The sequence below is a fragment of the Amblyomma americanum genome, chromosome 1, assembly GCF_052857255.1.
Source record: "Amblyomma americanum isolate KBUSLIRL-KWMA chromosome 1, ASM5285725v1, whole genome shotgun sequence".
Taxonomy (NCBI): domain Eukaryota; kingdom Metazoa; phylum Arthropoda; class Arachnida; order Ixodida; family Ixodidae; genus Amblyomma; species Amblyomma americanum.
Window position 1 is genome coordinate 558,207,430 of NC_135497.1, and position 23,344 is coordinate 558,230,773.

At 44.8% G+C, this 23,344-nt stretch overlaps 1 protein-coding gene across 1 annotated transcript in view; it reads left to right on the forward strand.

Annotated features, from left to right (window-relative positions):
* ValRS (Valyl-tRNA synthetase) overlaps nucleotides 1-23,344 on the forward strand; it is a 359,853-nt gene that overhangs the window by 94,586 nt on the left and 241,923 nt on the right. The window contains exon 10 of the mRNA XM_077651139.1: nucleotides 2,681-2,805. Coding sequence (XP_077507265.1) covers nucleotides 2,681-2,805 — 125 coding nt within the window. The remainder of the gene's footprint in view (nucleotides 1-2,680; nucleotides 2,806-23,344) is intronic.

Below are 23,344 nucleotides of genomic sequence, written 5' to 3' on the forward strand. Positions count from 1 at the left end.
CGCACGGGCCAACGTTTTGAAGGCGTGTGGATTGAACCCAGGGAGCAACACCATCAAGTGGCTGAGGGAAGCTGACCATAAGCGCATGTACTTTGCGGACCGAGCAACACGACAGCTTACACAAGAGGCCCGAAAGTCAAAACGACAAGCCGAAAAGCGAAAAAATGACGGCGACAGTGACTACGAAGCAGGGGGCTATTAAACCAATTACTATAGAGGCGTTTCTGCGAATAAAAAATCGTTTTTCACATCTTTTTTCTCTTTACGCTCTATTATCTCAAAACAGTGTTTTTTCTTACAAAGGTACCATTATTTCCAATGCCTTTCTAGACAGACGGCTGATTTTTTTTTTTGCAATCATCTACATAAGTGTTGCCAACTACTGAACTAGAATTAAGCAATTTCACTGAGCAGTTATTCTGTTATGAATTTTGAAATGCGCAAAGAAATGCCAGATTTGTGTACTACCGGAAAAATTTTTATTAAAAATTGAATTTTCAACACATTTCAAATATTCTAGTTCAGTAAAAAGAGCACAAAATTTGGCAAACAATGATATATGTATTATTAGCCTACTGTTAATAGTTAGTGAGAAACATGTACCTCAACATGGCCTAAAATGCATGGGAAGTATAGGGCTTACCCTGTGCCCTTAAGGCTAATTACTATAGCTGTCACCCTCTCATTAATACTATAGGATTCCTCTATGTTGCCAGCTATATCCTGATTAATAAGGAATCCCACACCTAGTTCTTGTCTGTCTGCTAATCCATGATAGCACTACATGCCCGCCCTTTAACAATGTATACTCCTCACCTGTCCTCCTAACTTCACTAAGCCCTATGATATCCCATTTAATTCCCGCTAGTTCCTCGAAAAGCACTGCTAGGCTAGCCTCGGTAGATAAGGTCCTAGTGTTGAGCGTCGCCAGGCTCAGATTCCAATGGCGGCCAGTCCGGAGCCAGAGATTCTTAGCACCCTCCGCTGCGTCACAAGTCTGACCGCCGCCTTAGTCAGTTGCTTCGCAACCGCTAGGGACTGAGGTCCGAGGGTTAATCGGTTTGTTCATGGAAGGTTGCGGCCAGGTACTGCGCCAGGGTGGCCAACTCCCGTTCTGGTAAGAGAGTGCATCGTCAGTTTTGGTCACCGAGATCGGGCCACACACCAGTCCTGCTTATGCAATTTCATCGACACATAAAGTTTTTGTTTCCAAACCCGGTGGAGGATTGCGCGGCACTGGGATTCGAACCCTGGTCCTCTTGCACGCGAGGTGGATGCTTTATCTCTACGCCATCGCTGCATCTCGGCAAAGTCATGCAGTGTTATTTCACAGAATGTTTGAATTTCCCCACTATTGGTCGACCAGAACCTTGCGAACACATTAGAACCACACCGAAGGCCACTCCAATCAAGCAGAAGGCGCATACTTGAGTGCAAATTCTAAAATAAGAAGCAGAAGAGTTATTTATAGCTCATCAGAATGAATGCAAATTTCATTTGAAGCTGTAAGAACATGTCTGCGTATGCTCTTCTGAAGCTCTCAGATCGCATTGGCCTTATTAAAAGTAACTGTGCGACAATTAAGTGTCCAGTAATTTCTACGTTCTTTGGAGTGAAGTGACTCTGAAAACAGGAACATTTCGAGGTTCGTCGTGTGAATAAGCTTCACTTTGTTCATTGTTTCGTCTTACTTTTTGTACTAGCAATAGGGTAGGCTGTATCGACCCGGAAGTTGAAAACAGTAGACGATTAGTTTTGTCCTATATCTAGCGCTCACTGCAGCCACGCTTTTACTTGCTGTCAACTAGGAGCAGAGAAGGAAGCCGATGTAGCGCTCTCCCTGAGAATTCCATCAGATGAACACCTCTCTGGGCATCAACAAAAGGCTGGTTTCTGTTGTCAGAAACTGATGTCAGAACCGAATCCCAATGAAAAGGCAGTGTCTTTAGCCCGCTGCTGCTTATGTTGTTGGTAAGATATATTGCTTCCAAAGCGAAATTTTATTTGTCTAATGACGCAGATGACACAGCGTGTCTCAAAAAACGCGGAAGGCTCCGAAGTCTAGTGGCGAAGTCATCGTTAGTGGGCAAGAAGCGTGGTACCGTGTGTTCAGGCCTATGCAGCACTAGAGGGACTCAATGCAGTGCCGCCTCGCGGGAGAAAGAAAAGGATATCAGAAACAAGACTTGGGTTCTTTGACTATAAATCCAGACGTGCCGCTTGCCCATAAGCAACGCGGAAAGTTCCGAAAATGATGCATGAAGTCATTGTTACCCCGGTAACGATGCTTTATGGCCGCGGTAAGGAAAGGATGTGCTTCCTGATCAGTGTGCTGTCTTTTTTTCGTTTATTTGAGATGTGGTTATTTCAAACTGCATTGACATGCAGTGAGCTTGCACATCACCCTGAAAGCATTGTTAAACTTGTCTACATTTTAGTACCCATCATTGCAACAAAAGAAGCATACCTACGACAGTTGCAGTTAAGGTGTTTATATCTTACAAGGTGTGGCACCTGTTTGTGTTGCAGTGATGACCTTGAATGTCTTAACTATTCATTTTTAGATTTTCCCTAACCTGACACTAACTTTCAGCTAGTGTGTCTGTGAAAATAAGGAAAAATGCTGCCGCGAATTGTGGTTCAACACTAATAACAGAGCTCAACTTGCCTTGCATTTTAGGTGCTGTGAAGATTACCCCAGCTCATGACCACAACGACTATGAGGTGGGCATGCGGCACGACCTTCCTTCCATCACCATAATTGATGACAATGGCAACATCTGCCCTGGCTGTGGAGATTTCTCGGTGAGCTTTGAATGCTTGCTCTACCCTGGGTTATGTTCACTGCCCTGACGTGTGGCCCTCGGGCTGCTTTTGCTCACTTGTTGCGAGTTGTGCATGCACCGAAAAGAAGTGTGCATTCTCCCTGGGTCCCCCTCCAACTAGCCACTTACCCTGTAGATAAAAGATGCCGTAAATTGTCTAGTATTGATGTGATCTTGATAAATGTTCCTTGCTAGCAATGTCTTTCAAGACTTATGTAACTGGCCTTTAGTAATAATTGAAAACCTCCTGTGACTGATTGTATTTCAGCATTTAGTTTAGGTTTATAAAGTATCTATTTGCATAAAATTTAAAGTAGCGATTGTGACGCCACACAAGCTTGATTTAAGCCATGAGAACCATTTCAATGGCCATTGGGATTTGCCGTGTAGCAGCGACACAACTCTTTAGAGCTCGGCAGCGATTGAGAATTTTGAAGGGTCTCGACTCTCGCTGGCTATTGGAAGTGAACGTGTGACGGGTATAAATGACAGTACTGTTCTCAGGTCTGTTTGTTGAAACGGTACCGAAGAGGTGTGATCCGCCTGTCCACTTGAGGCCATGCAGTTGTGCAGGTTGGGCAGTAAGCTTTTACTACTGTATAATGCTTCAACTCAATTCCAGGACATCCATGATGTTTGCATGCGGTTACTAGTGGTACTAGTAGTGCTAGTGTGGCAGTAAATATAGTGGTTTGGTTGAAGCACGGTGAGATCTTTTATTACCAGGTATGAAATAGGAAACAATTTCTCATTTTCAAAAGTGCAGAGGTGATAGGGAAGGACAGTAAGCATTGTAACATGTATACCTGTCCTGCAAGATTCACACCTAACTCGGGCAGCCTCGCAGTGTTTCCGAGATAGGGCTCGTGTGGAGGATTTCGTCCTGCTTTCCATCGCATACGTGTAACATCCATCATTTTCACTTTGTGCATGGAAAACGCTTGTTTACGCTTGAGGTAAACACCATGGCTGCGTGGTGCGTTCCCACGCATGGGCTTCTGGCACCTGAGTCTTTATCGCAGCAAAGCACTGCATCTGGGATGTTCATTCTCTCCGTGACTCACTGGCCTAGCTGTTGATGCCATCTGTCTTTGATGCCAGTGCTCGTTATAAATGGGCGCAACTGGTGTTGACGATTTGCCTTTCCCCATTTGGTGACCCTGGAGCTTTATCGTGCCCCACTAAACAACCCTCGTTAACTTGTACGACTCGAATTATAGACAATTCTTCTGGGGACCATACTTGTTCACCCTGAAGGGGCGTCTGTTAAAGCAGATTTTGTGTGTACAATGTGGACTCCGAGCACCCACACGCGTCAGAAAAGGGGATCCTTGGTGGTTGAGCTGATGCTGAGCATTGGGGCCTTTCGTCATCATCATCATCAGCCTTACTGCACCCACTGCAGGGCAAAGGCCTCTCCCATGTCTCTCCTATTAACCCTGTCCTTTGCCAGCTGCATCCACCCTTTGCCTGCAAACTTCTTAATCTCATCCGCTCACCTAACTTTCTGCCGCCCCCTGCTATGCTTACTTTCTCTTGGAATCCACTCCGTTACCCTTAAGGACCAGCGGTTATCTTGACTTCGCATTACATGCCCAGCCCAAGCCCATTTCTTTCTCTTGATTTCGACTAGGATGTCATTAACCCGCGTTTGTTCCCTCACTCACTTTGCCCGCTTCCGGTTTCTTACCGTTACACCTATCATTTTTCCTTCCATGGCTCGCTGCGTTGTCCTTAACTTAAGCTGAACTCTTTTCGTTAGCCTGCATGTTTCTGTCCCATAGGTGAGTACCGGTAAGATACAGCTGTTGTACACTTTTCTCTTGAGGGAAATTGGTAAACTGCCACTCATGATCTGAGAGAACCTGCCATATGCGCTCAACCCCATTCTTATCCTTCTAGTTATCTCCCTCTCATGATCCGGATCAGCTGTCACTACCTGCCCTAAGTAGACGTATTCCTTTACAACTTCCAGGCTCTCATTGCCAGTTGTCAACTGCTGTTGCCTTGCTAGACTGTTGAACGTTACTTTGGTTTTCTGCATGTTAATTTTTAGACCCAGCGTTCTGCTCTGCCTGTCTAACTCATTGACCATGATTTGCAGTTCACCTCCTAAGTGACTCAGCAAGGCAATGTCATCAGCAAATCGCAAATTATTTAGGTATTCTCCATTTACTCTTATTCCCAACTGCTCCCAATTCATGGCTCGGAATACCTCCTATAAACAGGCGGTGAATAGCATTGGTGAGATCGTGTCTCCTTGCCTGATGCCCTTCCTTATTGGAATTTTATTGCTGACTTTATGGAGGACTATAGTAGCTGTGCAGTTGCTTTATATATCTTCCAGTATTTTGACATAAGGCTCTTCTAAATCCTGATTACGCATGCCTGTATGACTGCTGAGGATTCCACTGAGTCGAATGCTTTCTCGTAATCAATGAAGGCTATATATAGAGGTTGGTTATATTCTGTGCATTTATCTATCACCTGATTGATAGTGTGAATATGATCTATTGGGGAATATCCTTTACGAAAGCCTGCCTGATCATTTGGTTGATTTGGTTGATTAAAGTCTAAGGTTGCCCTGACTCTATTAGCGATTACCTTAGTAAATACTTTGTAGGCAATGGATAGCAAGCTGATCGGTCTGTGATTTTTCAAGTCCTTGACGTCTCCCTTCTTATGAATTAAGATAATGTTTGCATTCTTCCAAGCCTCTGGTACAGTCGAGGTCATAAGGCATTGCGTATACAGGGTGGCTAGTTTTTCTAGCACGATGTCCCCTCCATCCTTCAACAGGTCTGCTGTTACCTGATCCTCCCCAGCTGCTTTTCCCCTTTCCATTGCTCCTAAGGCTTTCTTTACTTCATCTTTTGTTACTGGCGGGATGACGCATTGCTGTGCACTACTGTCTTTCTCATTAATGCTCTGATTACATTGGCTACTGTGGAGGTCTTTGTAGAACTCTTGGCTATGTTAACTATCTTATCCATATTGCTAATGATATTGCCCTACTTGTCTCTTAACGCATACATCTGATTTTTACCTATGCCTAGCTTCCTCTTCACCGCTTTTAGGCTACCTCCGTTCTTTAGAGCATGCTCGATTCTCTCCATATTAAAGTTCCTTATGTCGGCTACCTTGCGCTTATTTATTAACTTCGATAACTCTGTCAGTTCTATTCTGTCGGTAGGGTTAGATGCCCTCATGCTTTGGCGCTTCTTAATCGGATCATTCGTCACCTGAGATAGCTTTCCGGTATCCTGTCGAACTGTCCTACCGCCTACTTCTACTGCGCACTCCGTAATTATTGATGTCAGATTATCATTCATTGTATGAACATCAAGATCGTCTTCCTCAGTTAAAGCCGAATATCTGTTTTGCAGCGCTATCCTAAACTCCTGTGCTTTCCCTCTTACGGCTAACTCGTTAATGGTATTCTTCTTCACTAGCTTCTTCCGTTCCCTCTTCAAGTCTCAGCTAATTCGTGACCTTACCATTCTGTGGTCGCTACAACGCACCTTTCTGAGGACGGCCACTTCCTGAACGATGCCAGGTTTAGCACATAGTATGAAGTCGATTTCATTTTTAGAGTCACCATTGGGGCTCTTCCAGGTCCACTTCCTGTTTTCTCGTTTGCGGAAGAAGGTATTCATGATCCGTAAATTATTTCTATCTGCAAATTTGACTAATAACTCTCCCCTGCCATTCCTAGAACCTATCCCATAGTCACCTACCGCGTGGTCGTCAGCCGGCTTCTTGCGTACCTTCGCATTGAAGTCGCCCATCAGTACAGTGTACTGTGAGTTTACTTTATTCATTGCAGATTCTACGTCCTCATAGTAACTTTCAACGGTCTGGTCATCATGGCTGGATGTGGGCGCGTAGGCCTGCACCGCTTTCAGCTTGTACCTCCTATTCAGCCTAATTACTATAGCTGCTACCCTCTCGTTAATACTATAGAACTCCTATACGTTGCCAGCTATATCCTGATTAATAAGGAATCCCACACCTAGTTCTCGTCTACCCTCTAACCCGCGATAGCACAGTATGTGTCCGTCCTTTAGTACTGTATATGCCTCACCTGTCCTCCTAACTTCGCTAAGCCCTATCACATCCCATTGAATTCCCGCTAGTTCCTCGAACAGCTCTGCTAGGCTAGCCTCACTAGCTAAAGTTCTAGCGTTAAACGTTGCCAGGTTCAGATTCCAATGGCGGCCGGTCCGAAGCCAGAAATTCTTAGCACCCTCCGCTGTGTCACAGGTCTAACTGCCACCTTGGTCAGTTGCTCCGCAGCCGCTGGGGACTGAGGGCCGAGGGTTAATTAGTTTGTTCATAGAAGGTTGTGGCCAAGTATTGCACCAGGGGGCCATGTCCTGTTCTGGTGAGGGAGTGCGTTGTCGGTTCTGGTCACAGAGATTGGGCCGCACCCCAGGCCTGGTTATGCAATTCCATCGACACGCATTTTTTTTTTTAAAACCCGGTGGAGAATTGCGCGGCACGAGGATTTGAACCCCGGTCCTCTTGCACGCGAGGCGGTCTCTCTACTTCTACACCATCGCTGCTTTCTTTCGGGTCTTTAAGGCCCCTTTAAGGCGGAGGCAACACACGTCTTTGGCCCCAGCTTCCTGTAGATGGCACCTCCGGCCTAACCCAAGTGGGGAAATCGGCAGTTGATTGCTCTGTCCTCCCCTCCATCTTTTGCTTTCCGATCTTCTTTCTCACAACTGTCCTGTCTTCTTCTCTCTTAATGACTTTTTCCTTTTTCTAGGCGGCTAGGATTAATCTATTGTGGAGTAACTGCTCTGAGTTGTCCCATATGCGGTTATAGTTAGGGTGTACAGCTGGCATGGGCGTGACTTACTGGCGAGTTCCTGTCCCGTCCCCTAGTTGGTCTCTATGGTGGGCGGCTAGCACCATGACCGAAAAACTTGCGTTTTTTTATGGCTCACTTCTTTTCCAAAAATTATCACTCTCTGAAAAGAGGACAGAACTAAGCAGCAGGCTTTTTTCACAAAAGAAAGGTAACATTCCATAAATTTTATGTCATTCATAGTGGAGTAGATGAAAAAAAGTCAGAATCCTCTTCGCTTTCCTGGTATCAAAGTGCTTGACAGATGCCTTGGGCCCTGGCTACAAGGTATCAAAAATGGCCAGTGGCAACTTTCTGCTCAAACTGTGTCACAATCTTCAAAACTCAAAACTCTCGAACATTGTGTCCATATGGGACACTCCTGTCGCTGTCACTTCCTGTCGATCTCTAAATACTGTCCGAGGCGCCATCTCTGAAATTGATTTTGTCCACCTCGCAGAAAAAGAAATGCTTGAAGGTTTCACCGACCAAGAAGTCATAGATGTTCACTGGATAAAGATCCAAAAAGATCATCATCATCGTTTATTATCCCTTAAACGTCTCTAAGTGGGGTCCCATGAACTCGTTAACATATTTAGACATTTTTATTTTTTGGAAATCTCTGCTTATGAAGTTAAGATCAGTACGCTATATATTAAAAACCCCCTAAAAACAACCAGTGGGATTTCATTAGGTTTAGTGCTCTAGCTCTTACTCATCACGTTTCGCGATTCCGTGAGGTCTGCTACCACCCTGAGATCACACCGCCATCTGTGGCAGCAACTACTCATCACATTTCAAGATTTCGTGGTGTCCGCTATCACCTCGAGATTACAGCGCCATCTGTGGCAGCAACTAGAAAACAGCACATCTTGCATTGAAACTTGTAGTACTAGCTATGATGTATACTTTTGTTCCGCTATATATATTCCGGCAAGGGGCACCCACCCGGGGACAGTTGCGTACCTAATTTGGTAGGCAAATAAAACCCTATGGTGTTGGTATAGAAATAAAACTACAACTAAATAATAGGTAAACATTGTATACATGCAATTACTAATTGAAGCGTAACCATATCGCACCGCAAGCCGAATTCTAGGCCCACCTTGACCTCCCAAATGAAGCAAATTCCGTTTGAGACGTATCCTGAGGGGATGTAACTCGACAATGGGCATCGCATCGTAATTTCTCTGATAGATGGCGCTAGGCATTGATTGCTCCGCTAAGTGGAAAAGTTTTGTTACTTTTCCGAACCGCTCAGGGTTTTCTTCACTGGCCCCACTGGATGCGGAAAGACTTGCGTTTTACGCATGGCCAATAAAACTAACGCTCGTTACTTCGTCTTCCAGATGGCGGCGGCCCTTTTTTTTTTTTAGAACTGCAGATTTTGTTTGCTCAGATATGTTCAGTACAGTTCGAACTGCAGAGGGCGGGCAGCTGCCCTTGGCAGCATAAATACACACGCAAATGAGGCAAGAAAACCAGCTTCATCAGTCTCTGCCATAGTTTCATCACTTCATCAGTTTCTGCCAGCGGTGTGTGTGGAGCTTGAAGCCAGCATAGTCGTAGAAATTGTCTCGCACTCTACTACGTACGGTATGTCTGACGCGCAGTCTATATTGCTCTTATTACTCGTATTGTATACTAACTTCGAAGAAGAATGCTATTTGCAACGTTCGTTGCATGGACATTCCTGCTGCCCTAACAGCCGTGCGCAATTATCATATGTTAATTGGCGCTAAGTCATGTACATGACTAGCTCTGCCTTCACTAATCACCGAAATAAACGATGCCTAAAAATGCATATTGGACTTAGGTTCACTGCGGCGTTCGTTCACATCTACCGACTGTTTGTGTCAAGTACTTGGACATACATGCAAAGATATATTCGGAACACATTGCTGTTAAAAAACCTCTCTAAAACGTTCCCGAGTAAACTTCTCGTCAGAGGATTTTTAAAATGTTGCGTGGAAAACATATATTTAGAGAAGTTTTTAAAACGTTTGTGAGTAAACCTTTTTTGCCAGTATGATTTTAAAACATTTGTGAATAAGCCTCTTGTGCCAGTAGATTTTTAAAACGTTTGTGGATAAACCTCCACTGGTGAGATGTTTTTCAAACGTTTTAATCTAGAGTTAGACGTTGCTAGATGCTTGGAGTTGTTTGAAGACATTTTATAGAAGTTATGTGTTTCCTGGGGTGTTACATAAGGGGGGGAGAAGATCGATAACATATATATCAATGGTCAGTAATAGAAAAATGAGAAAAGGCACTGCAATACAATAATACAATACCAATATCAATGGTCAGTAATTGAAAAACGAGAACAGGCACTACAATACAATAATACAACAACAATACAAGGATACCATAAATTGTAACAAAGCAAAAATCAGAAACTCCTAAAACAGACTATGAACAGGATAAGTGCAATATTGCAACATGGACTACATCCCCGCAGGGGTCCGTCTGCAGCTTGCAGGCTTTGGTGAGTGGCGACACCATGGGTTCCCGAGCATCCGCAGGGACATCCCCGCAAGGGGATGATGGTGGACAGTGCATCACCACAGATCCGAGCACCCGCGCCTAGCCGTGCGTAGCATCGCCGTGCCCGAGGAAAAGGGGATCCTGGTGGTTGAGCCGATGCCGAGCGTTTGGACCCTTAAGGCCCCTCGGCGGAGGCAACACACCACTTTGGCCCTAGCTTCCTGTAGACGGCACCTCCGGCCTGACCCTCCCGGGGGAAATCTGCAGTCGCCTTTTCCTATCCTCCCTTCCATCTTTCACTTTCCTATCTCTTTCTTACAACCCTCCTATATCCTACTCACTTCTTGGTTTTTCCTTTTTTCCTGGTGGCTAGGGTTAACCTTGTGTGACCAACTATCCTGAGTTGCGTCATATTTGGTTATAGTTGAGGTGTACAGCTGGCGTGGGCAGGACTTGCTATCAAGTTCCTGTCCCGTCCTCTTGTTGGACTCCGTGGTGGGTGGCTGGCACCATGACCGAATAACTACATTTTTTTTATGGCTCCCCCCCTTTCAAAACCAGATCGTTCTCTCAAAAGAGGGTGGAACGAAGCAGCAGACTTTTTTGTCAAAAAGAAACTGACATTCACTAAGTTTCATGTAATGCACAGTCAAAGCGATGAAAAACAAGCAAGAATAATTTCTCCATTCCTTTTGTCTAGATGTTTAACTGATACCTTGGGCCCTGGCTACAAGGTCTCAAAAATTGCCAGCGGCGACCTTCTCCTTGACTTGCGCGAATGCATCCAGTGCTCGAAACTCTTAAACATTGCTTCTATAGGGGACATCCCGGTCTCCATAACAGCTCATCGATCACTTAACACTGTCCGTGGCGTCATCTCTGAAATGTATTCATACACCTAACTGAGAAAGAAATGCTGGAAGGCTTGTCCGACCAAACAGGTGTATACAAAATCAAAATCCAGAAAGACAACAAAGAAATAAATACAAAACACTTGGTTTTAACATTAAACTCAAGTACACTACCTGAAACCATAGAAGTAGGATACCTGAAAGTAAATGTGGGGCACTATATTCCAAACCCACGAAGATGCTTCAATTGTCAAAGGTTTGGCCACGGCTCACAGAGCTGCCGTGGCCGCAAAATTTGCGCAAAATGCGCTTCGAAGGATCACGTTTCTGAGGATTGTGACGCAGCCCTACGCTGCGCAAACTGTGAAGGAGACGATGCTGCATACTCCAGGGCGTGTCTGTCCTGGAAAAAGGAAAAGGAGATAATCACCATAAAGACCAAAGAAAACATTTCATTTAGAGAAGCGAGAAGGCGATTTGCCCTCACTAACCAATTGTCCTTCACAGCGAAATCCAGCTTCGCTGATGTGGTGCGCAGGGGCGTAGCACCACACAGCACTCTGGCACCTGCCGAGGCGGCTTCTACCGAGCCGATGGCAGGGCCATCCACGCCCCAGGCAGGGACAGTGAAGGCTGCTCTGTCACCCCGAAAGCAGGGAGCGCCGGACCATGGGTCAGCATCCCACGCGACTTCGCCTCGTTGGGGGAGGTCTGAAACGCAAACACCCGCGGTGACGCCGCGGTCCTCCAGCACCTCTTGTGAGATGATGGACACAACTCCTTCCTCGCCCCCGCTGCAGTGGCGGCAAAGCTCTCTTGAGCGCAAAAAAAGGGATAAAGTCCTTATAACAGGTCCTAAAGACCGACAAACCTAGTTTCTGAAACTTATCCTTAACTAGTCTACAATCATGGCTTTTCTAGTTCAGTGGAACTGTCGTGGACTTTTAAACAACTACACTGACGTAACAGATATTTTAAATTCATTCTCCCCGGTAGCACTATGTCTCCAGGGGACTAACCTAGGACCACAGAAAAAAAACATTCTTAAAAAGTATCAAGTCTTTCGCTGTGACCGAGAGACCTCAAGCAGGCTGTCTGGAGGCACTGCTATAGTTGTCCAGGGTGGTGTTGCTACTCGAAAAATTGACCTAAAAACCTCATATGAGGCAGTTGCTGTCACTGTCCTCGATTTTAAGACAACAACAATATGTTCCATATACATTCAACCTCACCTAACAGTCGCACTTCACGATTTAAGAAGTCTTTTAATACAACTTCCGGAACCGTATCTTTTAGTTGGGGATTTTAATGCTCACTCCACTTTTTGGGGAAGTGAACAAACGGATGTCAGAAGCCGGATTTTAGAAGATTTTATCCTCTGCAAAAATGTCTGCTTCCTGAACACAGGAAAGCAGTGGGAAAATGAGCTGCCTAGATTTATTTTTTTTTCACCACGTGTTTTTACTGATTTTAAATGGGATGTTCTTGACAACCTGTATGGGAGCGATCACCTTCCTGTCATAATAAGCCTGTCATCCTTACCAACAGTCATCCCGACAAAACCACGCCGTTGGAAACTTCATTTAGCTAACTGGGAATTGTTTAGAGAAGACGCCAGTTTAGAGAATATTGCTTTAGAAAATCTGGGCATAGACGAAATAAATGACGCACGCATTCACATCATGCATCCTTACTGCCACACACTTATCAATCCCAAAATCATCAGGAGTGGTCCATCAGAACCACAAAGTGTGGTACACACGTGAATTAATGCACGGAAGCAAAAAAACGGCAAAATAAAGTGTGGGGAGACTTTTGCAGATACCCGACACACGAGAACCTTATCCTTTTCAAAAAGGCCAGAGCACAAGCACGGTATATTCGGCACAGTGCTGAAAAAACATCCTGGAGAGCTCATGTGTCTTCTATAAATAGTTCAACCCCATCGAAGCGAAGAAAATGTGGGAGCAAGTTAGAAAATTAAATGGTAGCTACTCACCCTTCACAGTTCCTTTTTGACAACACCCGGTACACAAACAAATATAGGAGAACAGGCAGACATATTGGGGGAGCACTTTGCTGCAGTTTCAAGTTCATCACACCATAGCCAGTCATTTTCGAAATACAAAAACACAGCCAAAAAACGCAGGCTCCCAAAAAATGGAGGGGTAAGTGAAAAATACAATTGTCTAATTGCCCTCCAAGAAATAAATAAAGTACTGTATGCCGGCAAAAAAACTGCTCCAGGACACGACCAGATACTCTACGAAATGCTTGCCCATCTTTCCCAGCCTCCTGTAGAGGCACTCTTGCATTTTTTAAATAAAATATTCACAGAAGGAAAAATGCTTAAGGTGTGGAAGAATGCCGTCATAGTGCCACTCCTGAAACCTGGGAAACCACCAACTTCCCCAAGTAGCTATAGGCCGATAGCCCTCACAAGCTGTCTCGCGAAATCTTTTGAAAGTGTCCTTAATATAAGATCAACATTTGTCCTTGAATCTCGCGAACTTCTTGATGTCCATCAATGCGGTTATTAAAAGGGATGCTCAATGACAGACCATTTAGTTCGCCTCGAAAACACAATAACAGAACCTTTTATACACAAACAGCATTGTCTTGCCGTTTTCTTCGACATGGTGAAGGCGTACGATACAACCTGGAGGTTTGGGATCCTCCATGACCTAGCGGACCTAGGTATCCGTGGCAGGATGTTGAACTGCCTAAATGACTTCCTTTCCGGCCGCTCATTTCAAGTACGCCTGGGATCAACCCTTTCCAGGAACTTCGTTCAAGAGAACGGGGTTCCTCAGGGGTGTATTTTAAGCACAACACTGTTTATTGTAAAGATGAATTCCATAAGGACAATAATCCCAAAGTCCATGATGTACTCAGTCTCTGTCGAAGATCTCCAAATAGCCTGCAGATCCTCAAACATAACATGCGAGAGACAAATACAACTGACAGTAAACAAACTTAAGACATGGGCAGACAAAAATGGATTCCAGTTTTCCACACAGAAAACTGTGGGCGGGCTGTTCTCACTAATACGAGGTCTACAATCCAACCCCAGCTTACTTTTAAACAAAATCAAACTTCCTATAAAAAATGAAGTAATATTTCTGGGCATTATCTTTGACAAAAAGCTGACATTTCTACCACATATTAGTGCTCTAAAAAAGAAAGCCTCGCAGTCCTTGAACATACTTAAGGTACTTTCCCGGAAACACTGGGGTTCTGATAGGATGTGCCTTTTACAAATTTATATATCTGTTGTTCGTTCTACCTTAGACTACGGATCTGTATAGTTTACGGGTCAGCGAGACCTTTGTACCTAAAACGACTACATCCAATACATAATTTAGGTTTTCGTCTTTCCTCTGGTGCTCACAGGACGTCGGCCATAAATAGTCTTTATATAGAAATCAACGAACCGTCACTTACAGATAGAAGAACCATGCTCACATGCTCATACATTTTAAAAATCCGTTCACTGCCCAAACACCCATGTTACCCAATAGTCACAAAGTGCCCATCTAGAACATTGTTTAACGATAAACCGCTCGCTGTCAGGCCACTCCTCCTGCGTATTGAAGTGATGTGCCAAAACCTCGGTGTACTAGATATATTACCTGACATTGCACGGAGACGATATCCACTACCTCCATGGTACAATTTTCCTTCAATCTGTGATCTCACTCTTACTCAGTTCCATAAAAAACGAACTCCGCAACAACATATACTACGAGAATTCCTTGCACTCGAAGAAAAATTTTTACGCAGTTTTATACAGATGGTTCAAAAACAGACGCTTACGTAGGGAGCGCAGTGGTCCGAGGGAAGTCTGAGAAAACAGTACGACTTACTCAGTGCTCATCCATCTTGACTGCAGAATGTTACGCAGTCTGTGTGGCCGTAGAAAAAATAGAAAACGAGAACCTTACCAACAGTGTTATTTACACAGACTCCTTCAGTATACTTACAGCTTTGCACCCTAGAAATGCAGTTACTCCGATTCTTGGTGACATCATACACAAGATAGTAACAGCCACAGCTCGAGGACAAAACATAAAGCTCTGCTGGGTTCCCAGTCATGTCAGAATAAGAGGCAACGAGAGGGCAGATTTCTGCGCTGCTAGAGCTCGTGGAAACGAAATAAAGAAGTAAATATACCTTTTAAGGATTGCATAAACTTAGTACAGCGTAAATTAAAAGAAAAGTGGCAGTCGGAATGGAACGACGAAGTGAATAATAAACTACACTTGGTAAAGCCAGTTTTAGGTGAATTTAAACCATATGTGCACCAGGAACGTTTTAAGGAAGTGATTTTATGCCGTCTCCAGATAGGTCAGACGCACCTTACGCGCAACTTCTTGCTAACAAAACAAGACAAACCTATTTGCCAAGAATGCGGAGATGATCTTACTGTTAGTCACACTTTATTTTCATGTGTGAAACTTGAAACACTAAATAAAAAGTATTATACTCAATTTTGTAATGAATGCATTCCTTTTCATCCAGCACTGCTCTTAGATGATAATGCCATTGTTAACATACCTTCCATTTTTAGCTTTTTAAAAGAAGCAGCGGTACTTAAAAAACTGTAAATTTTGAACCACTGGTTCGCTTTATTCCATGGTAAACCTCAGCCACTTTTTCATTCCTGAGAAGGCTGAGGTTTTTTTATTTGATTGGTCGGAAGCCTCAGGATTCTTGCCCAGCCAAGGATAGCTGCTGAGGCTACCCGAGTTTCTCTGGGGCATTTACCAGTAGCTATTTCAAGATTTCTTCTTCTCTGTTTTTTACCAGGCAGTTAAATATTTTTAGGCCATCTACACCATCGACGATTTTTCATATTCCTAAACATCCTACAGAAAACCATTTCTATACCTTGAGCTTGGCGCATGATGGCCTTTGCTGCCTATGTGCCATAAAACCCAACACAGCAAAACACTCAATATGGACTACAATCACTTAAACTCGAAAAAAATAAAAATTACGCAAAAAGGAAATTGTTGTAGTTATTTGTTGAGATGGGCAGCTAGTTTAGTCCTAAATTTTAGTACGTCGCGCTCGGAGGCTATTGATTCGGGTAATTCATTCCATGCTGCAATTGTGCTGTGAAAAAAGGACGTGTTGAAAATGTTAGTGTGACCATGTAGACGCTGAACACTCATTGAATTAAAATGGCAGCGAGAAGTTCGTAGTGGCAGCTGTAAGAGAGAGTTTGGTCGATGAGGAAAGTTGTAGTATAGTTTATGAAACAAAGTTGTGCAATTTTTAGATGGATTTCCAGTGTCTGAAGGTCAAGGGAGGCTGAGGCGGGTGTCATACTGGGATGAGACGAAATGGGCCGCACGATTCTGAATGGACTCCAAAGTATTAATTAGATATGCTTAATGCGGGGCTCCAGATTGTCGATGCGTATTCGAGTTTGGTACAGATGAAAGTTTCATAGGCGAGTTTCGAGCGAAAGGAACGGAAGCGGAGAGGGATCTTCTGATGAAACCGAGTGATTTGGAAGCGTCTGCACTAAGTTTTTGAATGTGATCTGACCAGGTTAGTTTGTCGTTAGTAGTGACGCCGAGGTAACGATAGGAAACGGTTTCAGAGAGGGCTAATAAGAAAATAGACACAAAACATCTGGCCCTGATATTTAACACTAGCATGTTACCTGAAACAATCCAATTAGGCTACTAAGGGTAGACAGTTGAGCTAGTTGGTTGTTTGCATTATTATGGAACATGGTACCAGCGCAAGAGACAAGGACGAAGGCAGAAGACAGCACGAACGCCGGACTTCAACTGAAATTTACTGCACGCTTGCGGGACACTGATATACAGAGAAGCACTGCTATCGCCACCAACTGTTCAAAGCTATCAACACACGCCGGGCTACAGATGACGAATGCATCTAGACTAAACAAAATCAAATCATACCAACTGCGTACAGGAGCACATTGCAGACATTTTTTTTTCTTTTTACCTGCCTGAACCTGCAATCACATTTGCCTGTAAATAATCAATTTCCTTTTTTCCGAGCGCGACAGATGGGTCACTGACACACTTGTCTTTTTCATTCAAGGTACATAGGGCTTCTAAAATTTCCCGGCTTCGCTGTGTGCCGAACCTGTGCAGTACACGTGTATCCTTTAAAAACGCTTTGCATGCCGGCTTGTGCAAGCAACGACGAATGTGAGCAGCTAAATGGCCCCGCCACTTACCGAATCGATATTCTGGCAGTGCTCTAGCAAGCGCTCGTTGAGACAGTGCCCAGTTTGGCCGATGTAACTTTTCCCGCAGGCGAGGGGAATTCTATACACCATGCCAGCCTCACATTTAACAAGTGCTTGGTGTGCTTTATTCTGCAGACTGGCCTCTTCTTGTTGTCATTTACACGGCGGCACATCTGCCCCAGTTTTTCCGGGACCGAAAACACCACACGTGCTCCACACTTGTCGCTGACCTTTTTGATGCGATGTGAGAACTGATGTCAGTATGGCACCACGACAGGCCGCTGTTGGCGGAGTGATTTTTCTTCCAGCCTGCGCTGCCCACCAGACTCCTGAATCACCGAGGCTATAATTTCCTTGGGGAACGCGGCCTTCTCCAGACGCCTTGACTGGGCACCAACGCTGTCTTGATGTTCGCAAGACAGAGCGGATGCAGCCCAGAGGACCAAGAAGAGGACCAGGCCCAGAGGAAAAAGAAGGCATTGGCTCTTGCCTCGCACCTCTTTTAAGTGGCATATTGTTATCGACTTTTGACAAGCGCACTGAGGCGTCCCTTTACAACGCCTGCGTGCAGAAAGTTTTTAGGTACGTTGATGACTACCTCGTAGTAATGGATGCCTCTCAGGCTCAGGATAGAGGTATTGGGGTGGGCAGCATCCTGGACGTTTTTGTCAGCAATGCCTTTGGCTTGAGGTTTACGGATGAACTCCCGCAGGATGGTAGCATTTAATACCTTGATGTGTGCCTTATTTTCCATGAAACGCACGTGTGCTGGCAGTATAAGCCACGGTCGAAAAAAAAAAAATTCTTAACTATAATTCGGCTCATTCCAAGCTCGTAAAAAGAACTATTGCAAAAAATTGCATCCGCTCTGCTCTGGACAAGTCTTGCGAACATAAAGTTCGTGACAGCGTTGGTGCCCAGTTAAGGCGTCTGGAGAAGGCCGCTTTCCTGAAAGAAATTGTAGTCTCGGTAGTTGAAAGGCTTATTCATGAGGTAAAGTCTGGTGGGCAGCGCAGGCTGGAAGAAAAATCACACCCCCAACAATGCCCTGTCATGATGCCATACTGGCATCAGTTCTCCCATCGCATCAAAAAGGTCGGCGACAAGTGCGGAGCACGTGTGGTGTTTTCGGTCCCGGAAAAACTGGGGCAGATGTGCCGCCGTGTAAATGACAACAAGAAGAGGCCAGCCTGCAGAATAAAGCACACCAAGCACTTGTTAAATGTGAGGCTGGCGTGGTGTATAGAATTCCCCTCGCCTGCGGGAAAAGTTACATCGGCCAAACTGGGCACTGTCTCAACGAGCGCTTGCTAGAGCACTGCCGGAATATCGATTCGGTAAGTGGCGGGGCCATTTAGCTGCCCACATTCGTCGTTGCTTGCACAAGCTGGCATGCAAAGCGTTTTTGAAGGATACACGTGTACTGCACAGGTTCGGCACACAGCGAAGCCGGGAAATTTTAGAAGCCCTATGTACCTTGAATGAAAAAGACAAGTGTGTCAGTGCCCCATCTGTCGCGCTCGGAAAAAAAGGAAATTGATTATTTACAGGCAAATGTGATTGCAGGTTCAGGCAGGTAAAAAGAAAAAAAAAATGTCTGCAATGTGCTCCTGTACGCAGTTGGTATGATTTGATTTTGTTTAGTCTAGATGCATTCGTCATTTGTAGCCCGGCGTGTGTTGATAACTTTGAACGGTTGGTGGCGATAGCAGTGCTTCTCTGCCCGCAAGCGTGCAGTAAATTTCAGTTGAAGTCCGGCGTTCGTGCTGTCTTCTCCCTTCGTCCTTGTCTCTTGCGCTGGTACCATGCTCCTTAATAATGAAGTAGGCTAGTTTAAACTAAACGTAAGACCATATATACCCAACTCACGCAGATGTTTCAATTGCCAAAGGTTTGGCCATGGCTCACAGAGTTGTTACGGCCGCAAAACTTGTACGAAATGCTCTTCGAAGGACCACCAATCTGATGAATAAGTTGCTGCCCTGTGGTGCTCAAATTGTGAAGGAGACTATGCTGCATACTCCAGGGCGTGTCCGTCCTGGAAGAGAGAAAAAGAAATAATTACTCTGAAAACTACTGAAAACATTTCAATCAAAAAAGCAAGGTGATGCGCTCAAACAAACAGATTCTCCTTCACTGCAAAAGCAAGATCCACACCAGGCCTTGGTACCTGCCCAGGCCAGACGCAGTAAGCCTGTGGCAGGGCCGTCCGCGCCCCTGTGTGGAGTGTAGCAACACTACTCTGCCAACCCCAAAGGAGGCCACGCAGACCCCCAGGTCGAGGTCTAACTCTAAAGTCAGCGTGTCTTCTGCACGGATGTCCAGTGCCTCTGCAGAGGCAATGGACATGACCCAGGGCAGCCCCGTGCCGTGCATGTCGGACGGACGGCGGGGCTCCTTGGATCAATAAATAAATTTGAAGCTCTGTGTCATGGGCCCAATCCAAATTTGCACTTATTACGATGGCTTTCATAGTACAGTGGAACTGCAGAGGACTCACAGGTAACTATAATAACATAAGACATTTTAAATACAATTCCTCCTGTTGCTTTATGTGTACAGGAAACCAGTTTAGGTCCTCGGCACACAAAGGTGTTGGAAGAAATATACTGTCTTCCCCCGTGACCGAGAGGGGCCGAGCAGACTCCCTGAAGGCATAGCCATCATTGTGCAACCTGGAGTAGCAGCTCGCGGGCGTGAACTGAAAACTAGATTCGAAGCCGTAGCAGCCACTGTGCATGCTTGCGAAGCCGTTGCACTTTGTTTCATATATCTTGAACCACACATCGAAGTAACACAGCATGAATTGGAGAACCTTTTAGAACAGCTGCTCGAGCCATACTTGGTAGTTGGAGATTTTAATGCACACTCTTGTTTTTGGGGTTGTGAGAGAACCGATAGCAGAGGTCAGTTCATTGAGGATTTTACATATCCAACAATATTTGTTTATTGAACACCCGTAAACCTACTCATTTTTCCTGAACTAGGAGAGCAATGAGTGTTTTAGATTTGTCTTTTAGCTCCCCTTCGGTTTTTAGCGATTTTAAATGTGATGTTTTAGATAACCCCTGTTGAAATCTGCCTTCCATCCCCACCATCAGTCACCCCGGCAGAACCATGGCTTTGGAAGCTTCATTTAGCAGACTGGCAACTTTTTAGAGCAGAAGCCACTTTAAAAAAAATTATTTTAGAAAATCTTAATGTCAGTGAAATAAATGAAAAGTTCACAAATTTTATTCTAGCTGCCGTACACTTGGCTATCCCTCAGTCTTCAGGAGTAGTACGACAGAATCATAAAGTGTGGTGGACACAAGATTGCAAATAAGCAAAGCAAAAACAACAAAGTAAAGCTTGGGGTATATTTCGCTGATACCCCACGCAGGGGAACCTTATAAACTTCAAAAAAGCAAGAGCTAAAGTTCAGTACGTATGTCGCAATGCCGGAAAAACATCTTGGCAGAGTTTCATTTCGTTGATAAACAGCCAAGTCTGATCGAAAAAAATGTGGGAGGCAGTACACAAACTACGGTCGCTGACTCGCCATTCACAGTTCCTTTTTTGACAGCCCCTGGGGTACAGACAAATATAAAACACCAAGCGGATATATTTGGTGAGCATTTTTCCACTGTATCTAGTTCCTCTCATTATACAGACTAATTTCAAAAATATAAAAACACAGCCGAAAAACAAACTGCCGACAATGGGCAGTGCTCAAGAAGCACATAATAGCCCATTTACACAAGAAATTAACTGCATACTTTTTTCCAGTAAACAGACGGCACCAGGACCAGATGATAGTTGAGAGAAAACTGACGCCAACCAATATTTTTAACCTTACCCAACGTTTCGGGACCAACTCGGCCCCTTCAACAGGGGTGACTAAAGTGTGCCAGCAGCAGCGGGTTGCTGCCTTCGCTCTCCCTTTGTTAGCACGTGGCACAGTCCACTAACGTACGCTGAGGTGAGCGTTTCTGGAGTCCTATTCATCGCCGCCTTTGTGAGCCGGATGTGCCATGACTCCACATGTCACCTCTTGGAACAGGTTTGGCTCCACGGCCAAGACGCTGACCTCCTTGAAGGGTATTCGGTGGTTGGCGCGCTCGCAGTGTTCGGCGAGGGAGTTGTATTCTGAATTCATTATACGGATGTCATTTTTGCGTTGCCGTATTCTTTGGTGGAGGTTTTTTTGTTTCGCCGATGTATGAAGCCGTGCACTTTGAGCATGGGATTTTGTAGATGACACCCAGTTGTTTTTCTCTGGGGACGCGGTCTTTCGATCGTGGTAAGAAGCAGCTTATTGTCGGAACAGGTTTGTGAGCCACGTGGATTCCATGTTTTCCGAGAATGTGTGAGAGTGCCTTGCTGGTTCCCCTCACATATGGAAGCACAACGCACGTGCGTTTCATTGTTTCATTGTTGGCTGGTCCCCCTGTTTGCTGAGCTTGACGGCGACCAGCGCGTTGAATAAAACCATGTGTGTAGCCATTTTTCTGTACATAACGGTGGCTTCTTCTGCTTTTTTCTCCGCTTCGGAGGAGCAGATTGACTTTGCTTTTCTCAGGAGAGAGGAGACGATGGATCCCTTGTGGCTAGTAGGAGGGTTGGAATTAAAATTTAGGTTGCGGCCGGTATGGGTTTGGCTTCCTATAGACACGGAACTTTAGATGTGCCCCTGTTCTTCTGATGAAGACGTCCAGGAATGGAAAAACGTTCACTTCTCGTTCCATTGTGAACTGAATAGAAGTCTCGACTGAGTTTAGGTATGCAAGGAGGTGAGCAAGGAAAAGCAGCAGCAGCAGCAGCAGCAACCCGCTGCTGCTGCTGGCACACTTTAGTCACCCCTGAAGAAGGGACCGAGTTGGTCCCAAAACGTTGGGTAAACTTAGAAATATTTGTTGGCTTCAGTTTTCTCTCGACTATCTCAAGAACCCAACCAGACGGACTTCCGTCGAACATGTTTTCGTTCAGGACCAGATGATATTCACTCTGAAATGCTTGCCCATCTGTCCGAACCCGCTGTATACTCGCTCCTGAAATTTTTTAACAAGATATGGCTATCAGGAGAGATACCGCAGGCTTGCAAAAAAAGCCATTATTGTACCACTTTTGAAGCTGGGAAAGGTACCTACTTCCCCTGACCATTACAGGCCAATAGACCTGACAAGCGTACTTGTCTAATCCTTTGAAAGCGCCCTGGACATTAGGTTAATGTAGGTTAATGTTTGTATGTGAATCTCGTAAGCTTCTTGACATCCATCACTGTCAGTTTAAAAAGGCATGCTCTACAACAGACCATCTTGTCCGAGAAGCATTTATACACAGTCCGAGAAGCATTTATATACAGGCAACACTACCTTGTGGTATTTTTCGATTTAGAGAGAGCCTATGACACCACATGGAGGTTTGGCATTCTGCAGGACCTTGGAGACCTCGGCATCCGCGGTAGGATGCTGAAATGTTTGTGCGACTTATTGTCCAACCATTTATTTCAAGTACGCCTCTGTGCCACTCTTTCTAAAAACTTCATTCAAGAGAACGGTATGCCTCAGGGATGCATTTTAAGCACTACGCTCTTCATAGTAAAAATGAATTCCCTAGCGAAAATAATTTCAAAGTCCATCATGTATTCAATCTATGTCGACTATCTCTAAATCGCTTGCGCATCCTCTTGCGTTACATCATGTGAGAGGCAAATACAGCTGACAGTAAATAAACTAAGAACATGGGCAGATATAAATGGTTTCAAGTTCTCTATGCAAAAGTCAGTAGCCGTTCTGTTCTCGTTCAGAAGAGGACTGTACACCGATCCCAACCTTTATCTGAATGAAGTCACACTACCAGTGAAAGGTGAGCACAAATTTTTAGGAATAACTTTTGACAAAAAACTCACATTCTTGCCACACATAATCACCCTCAAAAAGAATGCTTCTCGATCCCTGAATGTACTAAAAATGCTCTCACGAAAACACTGGGGCTTAGAAAGGACTTGTCTTTTACAAATTTATCGCCCTATAGTATGCTCTACCTTAGATTATGGATGCATAGTTTATGGGTCAGCGAGACTGTAGCAGCAGTAGCGGCCTTAAGCAGCAGG